Here is a 20,564-nt window from a genome sequence, read left to right as displayed (position 1 = left end):
GAGCAATATCAAAGGATAAGACCATGAACAGTATCTCTTTGGAAATTATATTCAGTATTCAACAAAAAGTGTGGAGAAAATATTTAATATTCAAATATTTAAAAGGCTGCCATATAGAGGGTCGAGCATAGTTGGGATGAAATTAATTTGAAAGAAATTCCATCTAAACATCAGGAAGAAGTTCCTGACAAAGCGGTCTCTTAGTGGAACAGGCTTCCCCGGGAGGTGGTGGGTTCTCCATCTTTGAAATTTTTTAGAGGCTAGATAGCCATCTGACAGTGCAGGAAACAACCAAAAAGTCATATCTTCCTGAGAAAGTATCTTATCCTTATTGCTGTGGTTCTCAACCTTGGGGACCCCATTTGGGGTCGCCTGGCCTCTTCCCTGGGGTCTCCAGGTTGCCCGGTGCCGCGGTGGCAGGTGGCAGCATATGGAGGCGTGTGGTGCTGGGTGGCAGGCAGTGGCAGGCAGCGGAAGTGGGTGGCAGCCGGTGGTGGCGGCCGGTGGCCGGTGGAGGGGGTGGCTGGTGGAGGAGGCAGAGCCATGTCAGATTGTTGTGCACATTCATGTGCACATTCATTTCTAGTGCCCCACTGGATCCTTCTGCAGCTGCCCAGTCGGCCCAGGGGGTCATGCCAGCACCTGCTAAGGAATGCGATGAAATGCTTCACTCAGCTCTTTCAGAGCTGGTATGAAAGCGACCCTGTCCCCCCACGGGTCCTAAGTCGCCCCACCCTGCCTGATTCCATCCGGCAAGCCCCGTGTGCTCTGCAGCAGGGCCACTGCGGAACCCCCGGTGGTTAAAAGAAGGGAGAAAGGAGAGAAGCAGTGAACCAAGGGAGCACGACACGTGTGCAAACCTGGCCCGGAGCTGGACAGTGAGCAATGTGGATGTGGTGGCGGTGGCGGCAGCAGCCCCCTCCCCCAGGCCGGGCCCTCGCCCCCCTCCAGTCACCTCCTGTGGGGGGGTCGTCCATGGCCACGGCTGGGGGGGCTGGTGGAAGCACCTCCACAGCACTAGCTGGCAGTTCTTCCAGCTGGGTCCCTGCTGGGCTTTGGCTCCAAAGTTGGGGTCATGGCAAAGAAATGGTTGAGAACCACTGCCTTATTGTTTATGGTTCAGGGACAGAACACACACATTCACACTTGGAAATACAACCACCTAACAACACAAATGTGGAGTTGTTGTCATTTCACAAAGGGTTGTGTGTGTGTACTAACTTCCTCTTATTATGTCTTAAGGGAAGCTGGAGCAAAGAGGGAAGTAAAATATTAAAGTTTGTTTTCCTTTCTCACACTTTTTGGTTTCCTGGGTTTAAATTAGAAGAGGAGGAGAAAGAAGAAGAGTTGGGTTTTATACCCTGATTTTTACGACTTGAAGGAGTCTCAAAGAGGCTTACATTCACTTCCCCTTCTTCTCCGCACGACAGACACCCTGTGAGGTAGGTGGGGCTGAGAGAGCTCTGTGACTGACTCAAAATCACTCAGCTGGCTTCATGTAGAAGTGTAGGGAGGAGTCGGTCAGAGATCATCTGAAACGTGTCAGTTTTTCTAGACAGGGGAATGTTTACTGATAGCAAGCAGCTATTTTTGATAGACAGAAAAGATACCCCTAGTTTCGTAAGTTTCAGCTAAAGCAGAATCACATTTGGCTGAAATCCTATGCATACTTATGTGGAAGTAAATCCCATTGAACTTGTTAGCGGCTTCCTTCTGAGTAAATGCACAAAATGTTACAGTAATCCTGTAACTGGGAAAAAACTAGCAATGTTCTTGCTTAGAGTTCAAGCCAAGACAGGTAGACTGATGTCCATAATTGATCCTGGTGTTTGGCCATCATAGTTGTTATAAGGGAACAGATACTGCTTTCTATTTCTGTCTGTCTCATTGTCATCTCTTGAAACTGCCCTTCTGATTCAAAAGGTGATGGTGTTAACCAAAGGTACCTATTTGCTGTTTGAAACTATTTACTGAATCTTCTGTGCTGCACCAACAATAACACACCTGTGCACATTAACAGCTGTATCACTGCAATGAAAATACTTTCTAGAAACACAACAAAGCCCAAAAGGCCAGAAGTACAGCTGGTTATTTCATAACTCCAACACTGAGGAAGAAAGAAAACAGGCATGAGGGAACTAGCTAGTGGTCTAGCAGTCATCCTGTTTGCACATTAAAAAATGAGAAAATCCTGCAGTGAAGTTTCAACTGCAGTCAACAGCTTGAAAGATGACTCAAATGGTAGTAAGCTGCCAATTCTGAACTGAAACCAGGACCTAGTCTGCACACAATCGATAATGCTCTTTCAATGCACTTTCAAAGTAGATTTTCCTGTTCCGCACAGGAAAATCCAGCTACCAAAGCACATTGAAAGTGCATTATCCTGTGTGTGCAGAATGGGCCCAGGAGTATGAGATCTGCTGCCAATATTGATCTGCATAATGGTTCCCTCCCACTGCTCCCAGTGCTAACAGTGCTATCACTGAGGAAGAGGAAATTCTTTCAACACCCTGTGAAAGCGGATGTTGAGAATGGTAGAACTTTTCTGGACTCTGCTGCCTCCAGCAACAGTTATATCTACCCAGTATGACTTTTCATGGGGTTCCCTCTAAGAATGATTCCTGCATGAGCCAAGATTGCATTATGAAGCAGTAGTTTAGCAACCATCCACAGGAAGTCAGATTCAAATGAGTAGCCATGTTGGTCTGAAATAGCACAATAAAATCAGAGTCCAGGAGCACCTTTAAGACCAACAAAGATTTATTCAAGGCGTGAGCTTTCGAGTGCAAGCACCCTTCGTCTGACGAAAGCTCACACCTTGAATAAACAACAAAGTCTTAAAGGTGCTCTTGGACTCTGATTTTATTGTGCCACAGTAAGTCAGAATGTGGTTGCAGCTGAAGGTGACACTGATGCAGGCAAGACAGAAACAACCGAGCAACAACAAGCAGCTTCTAAGATTCAGACAGACTTTTGGTAGCAGTGTAGGATTCCACTGGGGATTTCCTGCTTGCTGAAGGATTTTATGTTTGCTTCCAATACACTTGGCTCATACAACTGTTCATAAAATAAACATGACAGAACTACCATAAGTGTGCAGGGCTACCTATCCCAAGGAAAGCTAAGCCCAGTAGTGCTGCCCCTGGAACTTCTTACTGAGGGAAATTAGGGAGCATGTAACAGTATCTACATCCTTACCAGTGGCTCCAGTTCCCTTTGGTCAACCAAACTAAACTCGCTGATGAAGTAATAGAAGTGCTTGTAGCAGGTGTTGACGTGAGCTTCTGCACCCATGCTGATAATGCTGTCAAAATGGTGGATGTAGACATGCACAAAGACTCTGAAGAGACGGGTGAGGATCTTTGTGCAGACTTGCTGGAAGTTCTTTGGGAAAGGAACACCTGCAAGAGAGAAGGGGGGAGGATTTCAGGGTGCAAGCATAACGTATTAAGACTTTACCCAGCAAAACCTTCTGAGGTGATGTTTGGCATAGTTAATTATTCTCATTCTTCCATGCATGTAGGTTTTTAAAAAAAAAATTATTCCTGTACTTCAGAATAGGATTACAAGTTTTATTTTTTAACAACTAAATTTCTAATCACTCACTACAATTCTGCTCCATTCCCAGCTGTCGGAAGTGAAAACCAGCAAAATGCCTCAGACTCAGGATTCCTGTAAACTCTGGTGTCTGCTCTGCAGACCAAGAAGTATCATCCCTCTCTAGTCAGAAACACTGACAGAGGGAACACAAAACTGCTTTACTTTCCTATTTGTATCCTATTTGTAATCTACTATGGATTATCTTCTAATATGTAAAACACCACAGTTATATAAACTGGCTACACTCAAAAGCAACAATCAAAATCAGTTTTATATTTGATCTTCTAAAATACTGATGGAACCTGAACTCAATTTTTTGAAGTATTTTGTTGTGCACCTATTAATAGGGGATGCTCCATGTTGACAATAACATGAAAACAACCTGTTTATCATCTAGCAATGAGTAGGAACTTCTCTTATTCTTAAGGCAATGTTTCATTTTCAGAGTCCTTAAAAAGTTTCACTGAGATTTCAAAACAGCAAACTTTCATTGTGTTTTTTACAGCTTGCAAGAACTTGATATTAGTCACATATGTATGTTCAAATGTGCCAGACCTAGCCACAGTAATGAATGTAAAGGTCCCCTGTGCTTTTTCAAGGCAAATCTGGAAAGAGAGTGGGTTCTAGTCTAACCAGTGACCTTTGATAGCTACATGACAGGCAGAAATCAAGCAGGGATGGCTTTTCCTTGCATGGACTTCTGTTGGTGAGAGAATTCACCTGCTGAACCAGACCAAATATCCATCTAGTCCAGCATCCTGTTTTCCAACACTGGCCAGAAATTCCAGCCTCCCCAGTGCAGACACTTAGGTTGCAGAAACAAAGATTACCACAACATGTTGGATGGACATGTGCCCAATTATATTTCTGTAGGATATTCAATGGAGATGGTTTAGCTCACTTCAGAGTATAGCAAAACCTGGGATCAGGAAAAATGTTCCTCCACATAAAATTAAGTAATCCATTTAATTGTATGAGGGACACTATACCACAACGCTGGCAGAACAGAGGTCTTCTGTCTATGTTATGGGGAAGACCAAACACTTCCTAGGGTCGTTATACAACCTGAGAGAATTTGGTATGTAGACAATTCTGCCTTGGGGCTGTCCGTCATATAGCAAAAACATGAAGTCATCCAAGTCACAACAGTTGTCAACTTAGCCTCCTGAGGAGCAGCGATTCTTCGAGGTCTCCGGCAAGGTCTCCAACTTCTTCTAAACCGGTTATCAGAGATCTTTGAAACTGGAGATGCCAGGTATTAAACATGGGACCATCATTTTGCCAAGCTCTGCCAGTGAACTCCGCCTCTTTCCCCTTGGCCACTTTATGGTTCAAGTCTATTATTAACATTAGTGGCTCAAACACTTAACTGCCATTTTAGGAACTGAGTTTTAATTTCACACAACAATGTGAATTTCAATGAGACTGTTCTATATGTTTACTTACATGCTACACCCACAGAGGGAGCTATAGGATATGCTTAGAATCTGACTGAGTTGTATGCTAAAACCATTGGGACTGATAGTATGGGGGAAGGGCAAGGGGAAGGAGATGGGAAAGCTCTGACTCTCAGAAAGGTTTATAACAGTGGCTAATAGAAAATGCAGTGAACAGTTCTCTTGAATGGCATCCCATGCATTTGACCTAGCCACCATCCACAATACACTGACAAAAAGGGAAACAGCCACTCAATAAAGAAGGAAAAAATGGCTGAATGGCTCTTATTATTATGTTTTTGCTTCAAATAGGCATCAGCTTGTTGCTGTTTCCCACTAATTAACTCAAAGACATTTGACTGAAAACCACACACCAAATTTATTTATTTGTTTTTGATTTTTATACTGCCTCCTCTCAACAAAGCCATCTCTGGTCTGCTCATTACAGTATAATATTCATGTTTAAAAATACAGATATCTTACAGAGAACATCTCTCAGAGTAGCAAAATGCTGGATATGGTATTCCCTTAAACTCTGGATTTATTTAGCTTATGTGGTATTAGACTGCCTCCTGCTAATGCATCAGTGGAATGTGCCCTACTAAATGTGCCCTACTAAATGAACTCTGGCTTATTTGCTGAATGCATCCAAGCAGAGTTATGCAACACAACATGGAATAACTGGAAAGAAAAACAAATTACCAAGTGCTGTTGCCATGCTGCCTGGAGCTCAATTATTTATTCTGCATTCTGTAAGTGACAATTTCAGTGGCCAAGAGTTACAAGGATCTTCAGATTCTCCGGTGCTGGATTCTCAGGTCTGTGGGGCCACCCGAAATACAGGGGCTGCTTCTCTTCTGACCATATTCATTTCCAACATTCTGTATTAAGAGCAGTAAGTTTGAATGCTTACTAGTATTACAGTTTATTGAAAACTCTTTTAAATGCATTCAGAGATGGCCTTGTCTGAAAGTCTTTTTAAGAGCATGTTTTCTCCTATAGGAAAATTCTAAGCCACGCAGCCTTTATAGCCAGTTTAGCATGCATTGAAGCATAGGAATCCCAGCCTTCAGGTGAGATCTGGGGATCCCCTAAAATTTACACTTCCTCTCCAAATTACAGACAGCAGTTCCCCTGGAGAGAATGGATGCCTTGGAGGATGAATTCTATGGCATTGTATCCCACTGAGGTCCCTGGCCAACACAGACTCCATCCCCAAATCTTCAAGAGTTTCCCAGCATTTCTTTGGTGGGAAAATGAATATGCTAGGGATGTTTCCAAGAGTATAGCAGTATTTCGAGCTGCCACCTAGAAATTCACGGTGCACTTTTAAGTTACTGTCGAGAAAGAATACAAAGCGGATGTGGTTTCTTTGCTTGTGTGTTCCTTACTTGGTTCTTTCATCTGTTTCCTTCCTCTGGCAATTATATCCAACAAGACTCTATGTTTTCTGCATCCACATCTGATGAAACAGACTCTAATCGACGGAAATGAACGCTTCAAGGTGCTTGTTAGTCTTTCTGAGTTTTACAATATTGCTGCAGCCAGTGACCTCACTGGAAAGAAGATGGAATTGTTACGGAGTGCCCTATTGTTCCGTTTGGGCATGGGAGATGGCCATTCTAAATTAATCTCGCTCAGCCCTCAAATTCAGTAGATTATTTTATCTCTCTGCTTAATTTCTCACAGAATGTAGACAAAATCCGACACTAACTGAAAAGTGCAACATGAATAATAATCTCTGCACAAGGCAATGCAGTTTTTCCTGACTGCTGAATGAATATGCCCCACCAGTATGATTTATTCAGTGTATAGAAATTTGAGTGGGCATTAGTCTAAAAAATCCAATTGTGCCTTATATTGTCAAAACAATGAGCCAAGTTGTCAAAAACAGGCTTGCAGGCAGGAACTGCCTCATATGGTAGTCTGAAAGAGGATCACAACCTTCCTGTAAGCAGGAAGTGTGTTGGAAATCTGATAAGCAAGACATCCTCTTTTTGTCCTATACTGGGACTATTCAAAAACTTTTGAAGGCTCTCTAGTCACCCCCTGTGATTCCATTTGGAAAAGACTGTGCTATAAGAGGCCACCCAGCAGTTCTGGGCTCACTTAGATGGACTTTTGTTTTCTGTTATCACTTGCTAGATTGTTGTTTTACTAAATATTGCAAAAATGGGGTTGCTTTTATTAATTCCAGGTAGTGGTTCAATGAGGGAATATCATAGTCTTTCACCTTCAATTTCACTGATCATGAACTCCGAATAGGAAGGGGGAAGGGTTGTTGTTGATTGGGAGGGGCTGAGGTTCAGTGTTGGAACAAAAGGTCCCAGGTTCAGTCCCCAGCATCCCCAGTTCTTTCAACTAAATTCCAGTACTACAAGGGCAGTAAAACAATGATACACTGAAAAATTGCAGCAATAAACATTTGTTAAACACTGATAGAATAAATAAAAACTACAAAAATGAGAAATTATATAAAGCCATTCTTAACCCCCCAAAAGGTCATGGAATTGCCCTCCTTCAGTTTTACAGGCAGTACTGTGGGCTGTTTTAAGCATCTCCAGTTAAAAGGATCAGATGTTAGGTCATGCGAAAGATCTTTGACTGAGACCCTGAAGTACCTCTCAAAATCTGTGTAGACAATAATGCTGATAGACCAGTGGTCTGATTCAGTATAAGGTGGGTTCATATGACTTGATACATATACTATTTCTGTTTTGATTCAGACACAGTTTATGGGTTTGTTTTTTTAAACATGATAAATACTGGCAAAATCTGTGAGCAAAGATGATAATGGAATAATTATGCACACCATTCTCAATTATGCTACCTTTAACTCTCTTTAAATATGATCTACAACCTTGTTTGTACAGGGAGTCGGGCAACAAAATGGCACCATGCAGATCACAATTCTGAAACTCTGTCCTGGCTACCACTCTGCTCAGAGATAAATGCTTGTCATAGCACCACTGAATCCAACAAGGAAATAATGAGAGCTGCCATATTAGCATCACTTTAAATGAGAGGCTCTAAGCACCATGACATTTCAGGAAAACATATTAAAGTCTTTGTCTCCCCAAGGCTAAATTTCTCTGGTGTGTACAAATGGAGGCAGTTAATGGGATTCCTTAATATTAATAACTATAAAGTAACCATGGGAAGGTATAATAATTCAAAACAAATATTCATTGAAAAGGTGATGTCATTTTAAAATCCTACGAACCACAGGAATTGTTCACAGAACGTCTTGTTCCAATAAATAAGTTTTGTATTTTGATTTTTTTAAGTGGCACTTGAAAATGACATGGGAACAGCTGCAAATAGTTTCATTGCATTAATCTTAAAAGCAGGGGATGGGGAGGGGAATAACACAAGCAAGAATGTATTAAACTGGTAGGCTATGAAAACAACTAGACCAGTTTGGATCAGAGTGGCTATTCTTTTACAATGGGAGGAGAATCCAGTACCCCGCACCCCACAAACACACACACACACAGCCTCTGGGGTTCTTTAGGAAAGTGCATGAAAAGCAGTTTCTGAATTGAGAAAAGCACAAGTGGTTGATTAAGCCTTGGGTGAATGAATCAAGTTTACTGGATGCTGTAACACAATGCAACGAGATGCCCCTCAAGAGCTTCTCATCATTTTGTCTGATTTTTCACTGCTGAAAGATATTACTAGCTTGAGAACATTCATCCCCTGACCTATGGCAAACTCTGGATTTTTAAAATGTACCTGCTCTTCTTGCCTTAATTGCTTTCCCTAGTGGTCCACCCCCATTCCCTCCCCCATTCAAAACCCCCGTGGCTGTTTTAATAGCAATGGAAACAGATTGCAAGCACAGATATCCCAAGAAATGTACAGCTTGGCTCCAAGCCAAATAAATTGCCCCTTTGTCCTAGTGCCCCATTCCTAACAGTGTCCAGGCTGACACTGATTCGAAAGCATGGGATATTCAAAAACAAAGCCAGCTTCTGGGGATAACTTTTGTATATTAACCGATTTTGTTCAGGAAAACAAGGTTTGCTGTAATCAACACAGTTAATGATGCCAGTCATATTCTAATCTATCTATTCTAATACATTTTTATGACTCGCTTTCCTTTGATTACTTTTTTTTCTTAGAATCATAGAATCATAGAGTTGGAAGGGGCCATACAGGCCATCTAGTCCAACCCCCTGCTCAACGCAGGATTAGACCTAAGCATCCTAAAGCATCCAAGAAAAGTGTGTATCCAACCTTTGCTTGAAGACTGCCAGTGAGGGGGAGCTCATCACCTCCTTAGGCAGCCTATTCCACTGCTGAACTACTCTGACTGTTAAAAACGTTTTCCTGACATCTAGCCTAAATCGTTGTACTTGAAGTTTAAACCCATTACTGCGTGTCCTCTCCTCTGCAGCCAGCAGAAACAGCATCCTGCCCTCCTCCAAGTGACAACCTTTCAAATACTTAAAGAGGGCTATCATGTCCCCTCTCAACCTCCTTTTCTCCAGGCTGAACATTCCCAAGTCCCACAACCTATCTTCATAGGGCTTGGTCCCTTGGCCCCAGATCATCTTCGTTGCTCTCCTCTGTACCCTTTCAATTTTATCGACGTCCTTCTTGAAGTGAGGCCTCCAGAACTGCACACAGTATTCCAGGTGTGGTCTGACCAGTGCCGTATACAATGGGACTATGACATCTTGTGATTTTGATGTGATGCCTCTGTTGATACAGCCCAAAATGGCATTTGCCTTTTTTACCGCTGCATCACACTGCCTGCTCATGTTTAGTTTACAATCCACAAGTACTCCAAGGTCTCGTTCACACACAGTGCTACCTAGAAGCGTATCCCCCATCCAGTAGGCATGCTTTTCATTTTTCTGACCCAGATGCAGAACTTTACACTCATCTTTATTAAATTGCATCTTGTTCTCATTTGCCCATTTTTCCATTGTGTTCAGATCTCGTTAAACTCTGTCTCTATCTTACGGAGTATTTGCCAGTCCTCCCAATTTGGTGTCATCTGCAAACTTGATGAGTAGTCCCTCCACACCCATCTAGATCATTAGGCCTATTGCTTCCTTTACTTTATGTTTGCTCCTCACATAACTGAAAAATCTTTTCTTGTTACAATGGGCTTCCCTGGCCAATCTTAGCTCACTCTCAGCTTTGGCCTTTCTGATGATTGATATACAGTGCCTAGTAATCTGTAGGTACTCTTCTTTAGAACTCTGTCCTTCCCTCCATTTCCTGAACATTTTCCTTTTCTTTCTTAGTTCCTCTTGAAGTTCTCGGTTCATCCAAATAGGCTTCTTAGAGCTCCTGCAGTGTTTTCGTCTTTCTGGGATAGTCATTTATTGAGCATGCAATAGCTCCTGTTTGAGTAGCGCCCACCCTTCACATGCTCCCTTCCCTTCCAGCATTCTCATCCATGGTATGACACTCATCTTCCAGATGACTAGAACCTGGAGGGGGAGTGGAGGGGAGACTGAAAATGAAGCTGTGAGAATCTGGGGCTAAAGAAGATGTGGAAGGCATCATTCTCTGTTTCAGTAACCGTGGCCCACAACTTTCAGCAGGATTGCTAGGACAGAGATTCTCAGGTTTCCTATACATAATAATCCCCCTTCTTACAATCTCACAGGCAGTATCACATACACATGAACAATACATTTCTGAACAATACCTTTTCCCTTGAATAGACCCATGGAAACCACAGAAAATTATATATTGCTGAAACATTTAGCAAGAGCCAATTAATAATAGGCATGGATAGAGCCTCTTGGAATGGAAAAAAGTATTGAACCAGCCCTACCTTTTGAAAAAATGAAGAACCCATACTCGACCTACCTATTCTGGTAGGAAAGATGTCCTCATTATTAATTAGAGTCTCAATCCAATCCATCAGCATGCTCATATACTGTGGTGCCGATAACTTGGTAGGTCTCTTAAATCTGTGGTCATCCTGCCATCGATATTCATACTTGAGCCCACCCGACATGATGGGACAACTCTTTTCAGTACAGACCTCTGACATGGTGCCATAGATAAGGTTTATTCTGTTGAAGAAGTCCACAACATGCACAGCAATCCAATCATTGATGTTCTCCCCTGGGGGCAATTGGACTACAGTTTTCAGGTCCAGTCCTGATTTCAGTGAGGCTTGCGCTTTCTTGTATAGCTCAAACCGCTGGGTGCCTGGTTCAAATTTCTTCCGGGGACGAAATGTTTTGTCTTTGTTAAAAACTTGTTTAAGGCACAAAGCCATGCTGAATGGGAGCCAGCCAGGATGAAGGGGGTGGGGGAGTATTTGTTCCAAAGGAGAAATTGAGGATGACTTCTGAAAGATAAAATGTACATTTTTACAAAAATAATAATTCATTTGCATTAACACTTGATTAATGTGGAAGTTTGATAGAATCATCATCAGGTAGACTAGGAATTCAGACACCAGCCTCCACAGAATCCCCCTTAATGGCCAACATTCCTGCCTCTATTTAATCAGTCTGCAAAAGTGAATACCAGCAGCACTCAGCCTGTTATGAAGGATTGAGATAATTAAAAATACAATACAGGTACCTTGGTAAGCCACCTACGTGTTTTAAATATGTATGTATTATAACAACAAACACCCCCCTCCCAAGGGGGGTTGTTATGGTGTTATGTTGCTAATCTTGGTTAGGTTTTTTTATGCTGGTTTTATGGGGTTGTAATTTTAATGGGGTTTTACATGCTCTGTAACCCACCTCAAGTCTACAGAGAGTGGTAGGCTATACATTTAACAAATAAATCAATAAATGAAATTCACTACTTACTAACTAGCTCTGTATATCCACTTTTCTGAGAAGAAAGCCAATGGCAAGAAGGCTGCTGTGGAGTAAATACTAGGAAAGTAAAAGGAAAACTTAGTGCTGGCAAACTTGTAAGAGGATAAAAACTTCAGGGCTCTTTATGCAGGTGATATAATGAAACAGGAGTACAAAGGTCAGAATTCTTACTGGAAGTCCCATTATGTGTGGCAGTAAAGACGTATGAGAACATAGGGTCATATCCCTATCAGCTTTTCTTCTTTACCTCACCCAATTTCCCCACCTATTTTCAACCCCCTTCCTATATGGCCTTTGCCCAATCAGATCCCACAATGCCTGACAGAGCCTTTGCTATGATCAACATGGATCCTTCCTCCCGCTTTCGCCATCAGGGAAGATGGCCGGATTCAAGACATTCTTCCATGTTGCATAATAACGATCACACCAGCTTAATATATATATATATATATATATATATATATATATATATATATATATATATATATATATATATATATATATATATATATATATATATATATATATATATATATATATATTGCTTTTTGAAATTTAGGCTTATTGCCATTTATAATCAAGCTACATAGGTCAGTTAGTGAAAGTCAAGTTGTACCAGAATCAAAGTTTCTCTCAGCTACTAACACTGAATTATAAAGGACATTATCACACTATTTACTATAAGGTTAACAAAGATTGCTATAACCGTAGCCCACAACTTTCAGCAGGATTGCTCAACCATGTTGCTATAACCATGTTGCTATAACCATAAGTGCTACTTTCCTTGTATAATGTATACATTTTCTATCACTTCTACAAAAATTATACTTCAATAACCTTCAGAAATGCCAAATACCATCTCCAGTCATGCACCTAAGGCAAATGCTCCCTCACTTCCTCTCAAAAGCTGAACCATTCATCTAGTGCTCCAAGATTATCGCTGAATATAAAACACTCTTATCTACAAACTGCTGGTCAAATTCTGCTTCAGAACAGAAGATCATATCCTCACTTCAAGGCAGGTCTAAAAATATGTATGCATGTTTTGGGAGGAAGAGGAGGGGTTTCCTCAGCAGCTGTGGTCTTTTCAGCCCAGGAAAATACTCCGTTTGCTTTGTCACTAGCTTAGCTACTCCCTCTGTATCTACTGGGAATACAGATGTTTGGCAATTCACACAGTTTTGCAGCTCCCAGTGTAAGCACTTATTTACAGTGAACTCTATTTAAAATGGAAAACCCTTGGGCTTCAGCTTCAAGTACAATGGTGTCCCACGAGAACAACCAATACATTGTTGAGCCATGTGAAGAAGCAAGGCACAACGGCAGTACTGCTCTAGCACAACTATCATTTTACCATTCATTGTCTTAGATGGACCGGCAAGAAAAAGCGGCATTTGGTGGCATTTTTAAAGTGCAGAAACATAATGAAGTATCCATTTGCACAATGCTACACAGCATTCCAGGGGAAAGGTCATGACTTCTTAGTAAAAACGTGCTTTGCATATATGAAAACTCTTATTGGCAGATAATACAGCACATTAGGCACTTGCTGAGTGAAGTAGAAGGTCCATTTGTCTCTCCTGAATCTACTGTCCATAAACTTCACACAGTGACTGAAGGTTCTAGTATTATCGGAGAAAAAGACCTCTAATCACTTTCTCCACACCACGTATCATTTTATAAACATCTATCATGGCACGCTCCCACTTGGCCGTCTGTTCTTAAGCCTAAAAAAAACAGAACAACCCAAAACAGACATTTTTAATTGGCCCTTCCTTCTAGTTGCTTGGAGCCGCATACATGGTTTCCCACCTCTAGTTTATTCTCACAGCAACCCCTTAAGGAAGCTTAGTCTGTAGAAGACTGTCCCAATAAGCCACAGTGAAGAGAGAGGATTTCAGCCTAAGTCTTCTCAGATGTTGTCCAATAATCTCTTATGCTACTGGTAGGGAAGATGCTCCAACTTCTTGGTCATTTTGGTTGACCTCCATGCATATTTTCCTCAAGTAGTATTGTTCCTGAAATACAATAAATTCAACTGTATGCAGTAAATGCCATTCATGTGTATAAAATGGCTTTTCCCTCCAAGACACATATGTCTTGACGCCTACTCCTTTCCAAGACCTGTTCTTTTCCTGGTTATCATTAATGTATTAATTAAGGAAAGACTTACACGTAGAATACCTTTTACAGCTAATACCATGTGTATATACTTGCAGGCTCTTTTCATAATGTTTCCATTATCCTAAGGCCCTTCACCATGGTCACCATTTCCCCACCACCACCACCACCACCGGAAAACTGTTTTCCACTTTGTAACAATGTGTACATTTCCATTTTAAAAAATTACTGCATTATAATGATGTGAGTTATTTTTAAAATAAAATGTGTAGTCCTTTTCATTGCATTAATCCATCTTTACCCTATCCATCTATACTATGAGAGTCAGATTGCGTTGTAGTAAGAATTGTTGGCAAGCTGGGATCTAATCTGGCAAGCTGGGTTTGATTCCCCACTCCTCCTCTACATGTAGCCAGCTGGGTGACCTTGGGCTCACCACAGCACTGATAAAGCTGTTCTGACCAAGTAGATATATTAGGGATGTCTCAGCCTCACCCACCTCACAGGGTGTCTGTTGTGGGAAGAGGAACAGTAAGGCAATTGTAAGCTGCTTTGAGACACCTTCTGGTAGTGGCATATAAGAACCAACTCTTCTTCTTATATTGCTTCCCATCCCTTGACTTGAATTATCCTGGCTTCTTTAGCACTATGATCAGCAAACATGAGACTAAGAACTTTAGAAAATGTCAGTCTTATGACCAGAAGCAGCTCCCTGCATTCAAACATCTGTCTTCCTGTTGCCAGAGACAAGGAACTTCTACACATCTTCAGATCTCCATCTACTCATAAATAAGTATCTGCCTTCCCTCAATAAAATGTCACCATAGTCTTGGATATGCATTATGCTTTCTGGGAAAAGTCATCTCAGAAAGCTGCAATGTCTAAGGCAAATTTCCAATGTTTTATGCTCATATTTTCCAAATGTAAATTCTTTGGGAGACAAGAATCTCATATTTTTACTGTGAAAAATAAAACTTTGACAGGTTATAATAAACTCTCAACCTTTTCAGTAAAAGAAACATCCAATGTTCTCAGGAAGGCACAAATTATAAAGGAAGTTTAATGCTTTGATTTTAGTCTTCATCATTCTTATGATTATGTCATCTTTAAACTATCCTCCTAAAGATTTATTACCACTGGAAAATTACTCTTTTGAACTTTTCTCCATTTACCAGATAATGGAAATATATTTTATGATATAAATAATTCTTGGAGAACAGACGATCCAATGCCAAGAGCTTTTGAAAACCGAACAACTAAGATTGTAAGCATACAGATGACTTCTTTCCATCTCAAAATCCAGTCTTCATTTGGAGAATACATGAACTCATTGCCAAAGTGTGTGTTTGAATAATTAGCTACCAGAGACTGCAAAGCACATATATTTTAATGCCATAAGATTCTACTTGAGAAGTGCCAAACTATAACAAGACACTCAGCATTCAAGCTGCAGTACTAGCTAGCAAGAATAACAAATCCTTTCCCACCCCCACCCCCCATTCTGAATGGAACAGAAGGTTGCATAGGAATGACTTGGTGTTGGATTATCTGGACATTCTGCTTTCCACTGGAACCCTCTGATTTCTGCAGAATCCCCTAACCCCCTGCAATATCTTGTTGCCAAGGTAGAGAGAGACTTGCTTCAGCCAACAAAATGTCCATAGGAACCCAATCAAGTCAAAGTCTGTGAAGAGTTCACATCTGTCCTTATAGATGCCTCCTATTAAGAGACTACAAACAGAAATATACTATGCAATGGTCAAAATTAGTACTAGTAGATATGCTTACAATAAAAATATTTACAGGCAAAAACTGCATTAAAAAAAAAGGAGATTGAATGCTTATAGAATTTTCAAAGAAATCAGAAAAGAATTGTAAAGTTCACAGAGGAAGACTTTTTGACCCAAAATGGATCTTTTCCAATTCACAATAGTCAGGAAAAAATGTGGTTTATTTGTCTACTCCAGTACACAAAGAACTGTATTAAAGGGTAGTGGCATTAGGAAGGTTGAGAACCACTGGTCTACTCTAATTGTCAACCTATTTTGTACTGACTGCCTTGATTGTTTCTTGTTACTAAATTTGGAAATGTAAGATTCAGTTAGTTTGGATTAGTGTCCTTTGCAATCACAATACTGAGATAGTTTGAATTGACAATTTTGATAATGTTTGGTTTCTCTTTAGCAAGAGTTGCCTTAGTTACACAGATGAAGAAGAGTGTGTTCAAATGCTGCTTTTCTCTACCAGAAGGAATCTCAAAGTGGCTTACAATCACCGTCACTTTCCTCTCCCCACAACAGACACCCTGTGGGGTGGGTGAGGCTGAGAGAGCCCTGATATTACTGCCTGGTCAGAACAGCTTTTTCATGGCCATCAGGAGTCCAAGGTCACCCAGCTTGCCATAAGTGCAAGAGAGGGGAATCAAACCCGGCATGCCAGATTAGAAACCACCAAGCTGGCTCTGTATCTTGTTAATAGCAACTCTTTAGGGGTTGTCCTTTTAAACTTTTTGGCTTCAATGCTACTTTACCAACAATTTTAAATCACTCAGAGCCATTTGGACATAGTAAATTGAGATGTTGGGGTAAGCGTTTTGTCAGACATTTTTGGTGTCCTTTTTCTTTGCTTAATTGTTGCTTATAAGCTATCTGTTCTCTTTCTTACAGATATTAAACACACCAAAATTGAAGGTCTGATCTCTTATTGAGGTTTTGTTGAACCACAAGGTGAGTCCATGCTTTGACTCATTTTTTAAAAAGGTTTATCCTGTCTTAAAATGTTTTCTTTGACATTAATAATGTCCAAATGTTGCTCATGAATTATTTTCATTTTTGTAGAAACTTATCACATCATAATTGAGGGTGTGAATATCTTTGGGGGTCATTTGAATCATAGGGGAGTCTGCTTTGACTCAATATGTCTGTATTGCAAACTTTGTATTTTGGTGGTTATTAATTTTAAAAAAATTTGTTTTGTATTATTGTAGACTATTGTAAAATGAGTACCCAGCTTGCTGGGGGATAAACGGTAATGACTGGGGAAGGGAATGGCAAACCACCCCGTATTGAGTCTGCCATGAAAACGCTGGAGGGCGTCACCCCAAGGGTCAGACATGACTCGGTGCTTGCACAGGGGATACCTTTACCTTTACCTTTAGACTATTGTGAATTGAAAACGATTCATTTGGGGTCGAAATGTCTTCCTTTGTGAATTAACTTGCACCCAGTTGGTGAAATCCTTCTGGGGCCATCAAGAAACCCCAGAGTTTCATGACACTCATGTTGAGAAAGCTTGCTCTAATCTGTCCAGATCGTCCTATTAGGAAAAGGAATCACACAAGCACAGCAGTTGTCAGCTATTAGATGCAAATCTTGAGAAAATTCTTCATAAAACCTACCATCCTCTAATCAGTCCTCTAAACATTTACTACGTTTTTTGGAAATAAACTTAGAAAGGAATGAGCCCCCACACGAGTCACTGTTTCGTTATTCTGGGTGGTGTTGATGGAAGGTTATCAAAGTGTAAGAAACTGATGAGGACTGATGCAAGTCATTCTTAGAAATATGAACAAAAGTGTAAAAGTTAAAATAAGGAATGAAAACAGTCAAAATAAATGAGTCTGTGCACCATAAAACTAAGAGGACCTCAATGTGTGTTCCCGTCCCAGGGTACATCACAGGAATTAACAATTTCTGGGTACAGAATAAATGTACAAGAATTATTGGGGACGAGGTGTTTGTGCGAACAAAATCAATGAAGTAGTGTAGGAAAGACATTCTGTAGTACTTACTTAGTGCTTTACACACTGCATGGCTAAGAGGTACCATTCAAGCCGGACCCCATGGCCAAAATGTCCTTGTTATCATATTAAGGATTAAGATGTTTACATACCCAGAATGCCTTCATTTAGTCTTTGAGATATTGTTCTACTTGCATTTTCTTCTAATATATAGATTTTTTAATCTTCTCTGAAGTTCTGCTAAAATTGCCTTCTATTTATTTAAAATGTTTCTAATCCACATTTCCTGTCCAGCTCAAATCAGTATAATACTGTTGTATTCTTGATTACCATATATGTTGAACCACAGAGCAGCAGTAATACATTCCCTGCAATCTAAAAGAAGCCCACTACTGAAACTATAAATGAACAGGAGCACCACCCAATAGATGCTGGAAACAGGCAGACACTAGGGCATGCTTGCAGTCTTAAGCTACCAGGAGATTTGTCACCATAGTTGCACAGAGTGATGGAAGCCTGTGATTGACTTCCTCTTCCTTTCCAAATCATGCAGTTCTTCCCCAAAGAGATGATCTAGCCCGAGGGCCTTCTCTTGACACAATAACTGCCTACTTCCTTAGTGCTTTCTCTGTCACGTTGCAAAGTGTATTTCCTATCCTCTTCCTAAAATTCACACTCTCTAAAAAACCTAAAAGACAAACTGATAGGTCAAGTTAGGCTCATCAGGCATTCTTTCAATACTTTAAAGATATACTGTACTACACATGGGGTCAGCCGAAATACAGAGGTGACCTAGGCAACCCCCTGAGATGTCAAAATGTTAAGGGCATCAACCTCAGCTAGGAAGGTTACTGGCAAAAGAGCCATTACCATTTTAAGGAAATGCACGGAAACAGTTAAGCACCACTGGGGTGCTTCAGTAGTTCCTGCATGTCAAAGAACCTATCTCAGGAGCATCTTCTGATTGCCATTAGCCTCCTAGGGTGCAGATGCAGTTATCAAAGGGGAAAAGGTGTGGCGGGCATTAAAAATGGCGACCTCTTGCATACTGACTATGATGGTGGCAGTGATTTCAGTGGGCAGCTCTGTTAGCCAGCAGCAGAACAGTTATTATTTATTAGATTTATTGGCTGCCACTCTCTGGGACTGACTCGGGATGGCTAACATTGATAAAAACAAATATACAGAGTAAATATAAAAGCATTCAACAGTAAGTTTAAAAATTCTTAACCTTAAAAACTCACTAGAGTGCCCCGAATCTGACCACTAGGTCAGAAAAATTCAAATTTCAAGATGGATAGGGAGGTGGAGGGGGGGGGGCTTTCTTATTTTTTAAATATATATATTTATTTTCATAAAGATAAAAATATAGAAACAGAACAGATAATATAAGTTGTTAATACAAAGAAAAATAGATTATGCTTTTCATTTGTTACACTTAAGTCCCCTTTTCATGTCCCCTTTTAGTTTATTTTCTTAAATAATTCAAATAAGGGCCCCATTGTTCTTGGAACACCTCTTCTGATTTTCCATTAACTATCAGTGTCAGTTTGGCCATCTTAGCAAAGTCCACTAGTTTGTTCAACCAGTCTTCTATCGAGGGGGGGGGGGCTTTATGATGTCATATTGTGCTTGTGTTGGCCTCAACTGTAAGCCTGTTGGAAGAGTGCCATCTTGCAGGCCCTTTGAAACTTTGCCATCTCAGATAGGGCTCAGATCTTGGCTGGCTCTATATCAAGGCCAACCACACTTCTTTGGGACCAGGGATTACCAATAGGTTGGAATTTGCAGAGCGCAACACTCTTTGGGGGGCATACTCGTATATACCAGTCCAGGATGATGGTAGTGACCAATAAGATTTCAGGGTATAAGCTTTTGAGTCTCAATGCTTGTTTCATCAGACAGACACCCTATTGTTATTTTTATGATGTTCCGCATGTGTTAAAACCTGGGGATGTTTAGCAAAAATTTAATTTGTCTAATGATTTTTTTAAAAATCCTTTGAGTTAGCCCTGGTATTACACTGCACCACTGAGGGTGTGATTGTTTTGCTTAATAATAGACTGCTTTCAGTATTCACAGTACTCCCCAGTCATTATTGCAACCTTTACAACAGCCCTGTGAGGCCAGCATGATTCCTAGTCATACGGGAAGGCCAAAGCAAAGAGAAAGTGGCTTAAGCACCTGGGAACTGGTAGGTGAGATTCAAACTAGCAACCTCCCAAACTAGAGCCCATGTCACATCATGTCCCTTCCTAGATCTGTATGTAATATGCTATCACAGCTGACGTGTGGTAACTACAAGGGCAAGTGAAAAACAGGCAAGTGAAAAACAGAGGTGACTTGCCATTGCCTTTCTCTGCAGAATCTCACTTGGCATTCTCCCTTTCAAGTACCAACCCTGATTAGTTTTCAAGATTCAATGATATCAGGCTACACCATGTTGCCTTCCCTTCCTCCTGCTTAGATAACTGTCTACAAATTAGGAACAATTGCTGTCCTTTTCACAAAATTTATCTGCAACTGTTCTTATTCCATCCCTTCCTTTTCACTAGATGCAGTTCCTAGTCCTAGACTGTCAGTTGAAGAAGGGAAACATATTTGCAGAAGGCAGAATCAGCTCCCTTTGTTTGGGGTTTATGCACAGAATCTAATATATCCAGTTTATGTTAACAGAATTCTAATGTTGGTATGCAGTTAAACCATAAGTCTTTCGGGTGTTTAACAACATGAGACACCTAGAAAATAATACAAGGAAATTTTGATGTGTTGTTATGATCCAGTACACAACAACATGGCATGGCATGGCATGGCATGGCATACCAAGTACAGCTTGTAGTAGACAATCAAAACAGACAA

At 40.8% G+C, this 20,564-nt stretch overlaps 1 protein-coding gene across 6 annotated transcripts in view; it reads right to left on the bottom strand.

The window, feature by feature from the left end:
- Positions 1-20,564, bottom strand: part of MOB3C (MOB kinase activator 3C) — a 43,059-nt gene that overhangs the window by 11,125 nt on the left and 11,370 nt on the right. For 4 of the 6 annotated variants that reach the window (XM_077333850.1, XM_077333848.1, XM_077333846.1 and 1 more), the window contains 2 exons: positions 10,869-11,358; positions 3,199-3,401 (listed from right to left, as the gene is read on the bottom strand). In XM_077333850.1, the coding sequence (XP_077189965.1) occupies positions 3,199-3,401; positions 10,869-11,286 (621 nt within the window). In that variant the 5' untranslated portion in view covers positions 11,287-11,358. Of the gene's footprint in view, positions 1-3,198; positions 3,402-10,868; positions 11,359-11,833; positions 11,903-20,564 lie in introns of those variants that run through there. The other 2 variants (XM_077333849.1, XM_077333851.1) reach the window with 2 other exon arrangements.

Source organism: Paroedura picta, chromosome 4, assembly GCF_049243985.1.
Source record: "Paroedura picta isolate Pp20150507F chromosome 4, Ppicta_v3.0, whole genome shotgun sequence".
Classification (NCBI taxonomy): Eukaryota; Metazoa; Chordata; class Lepidosauria; order Squamata; family Gekkonidae; genus Paroedura; species Paroedura picta.
This window is presented reverse-complemented; position numbering and strand designations above follow the sequence as displayed.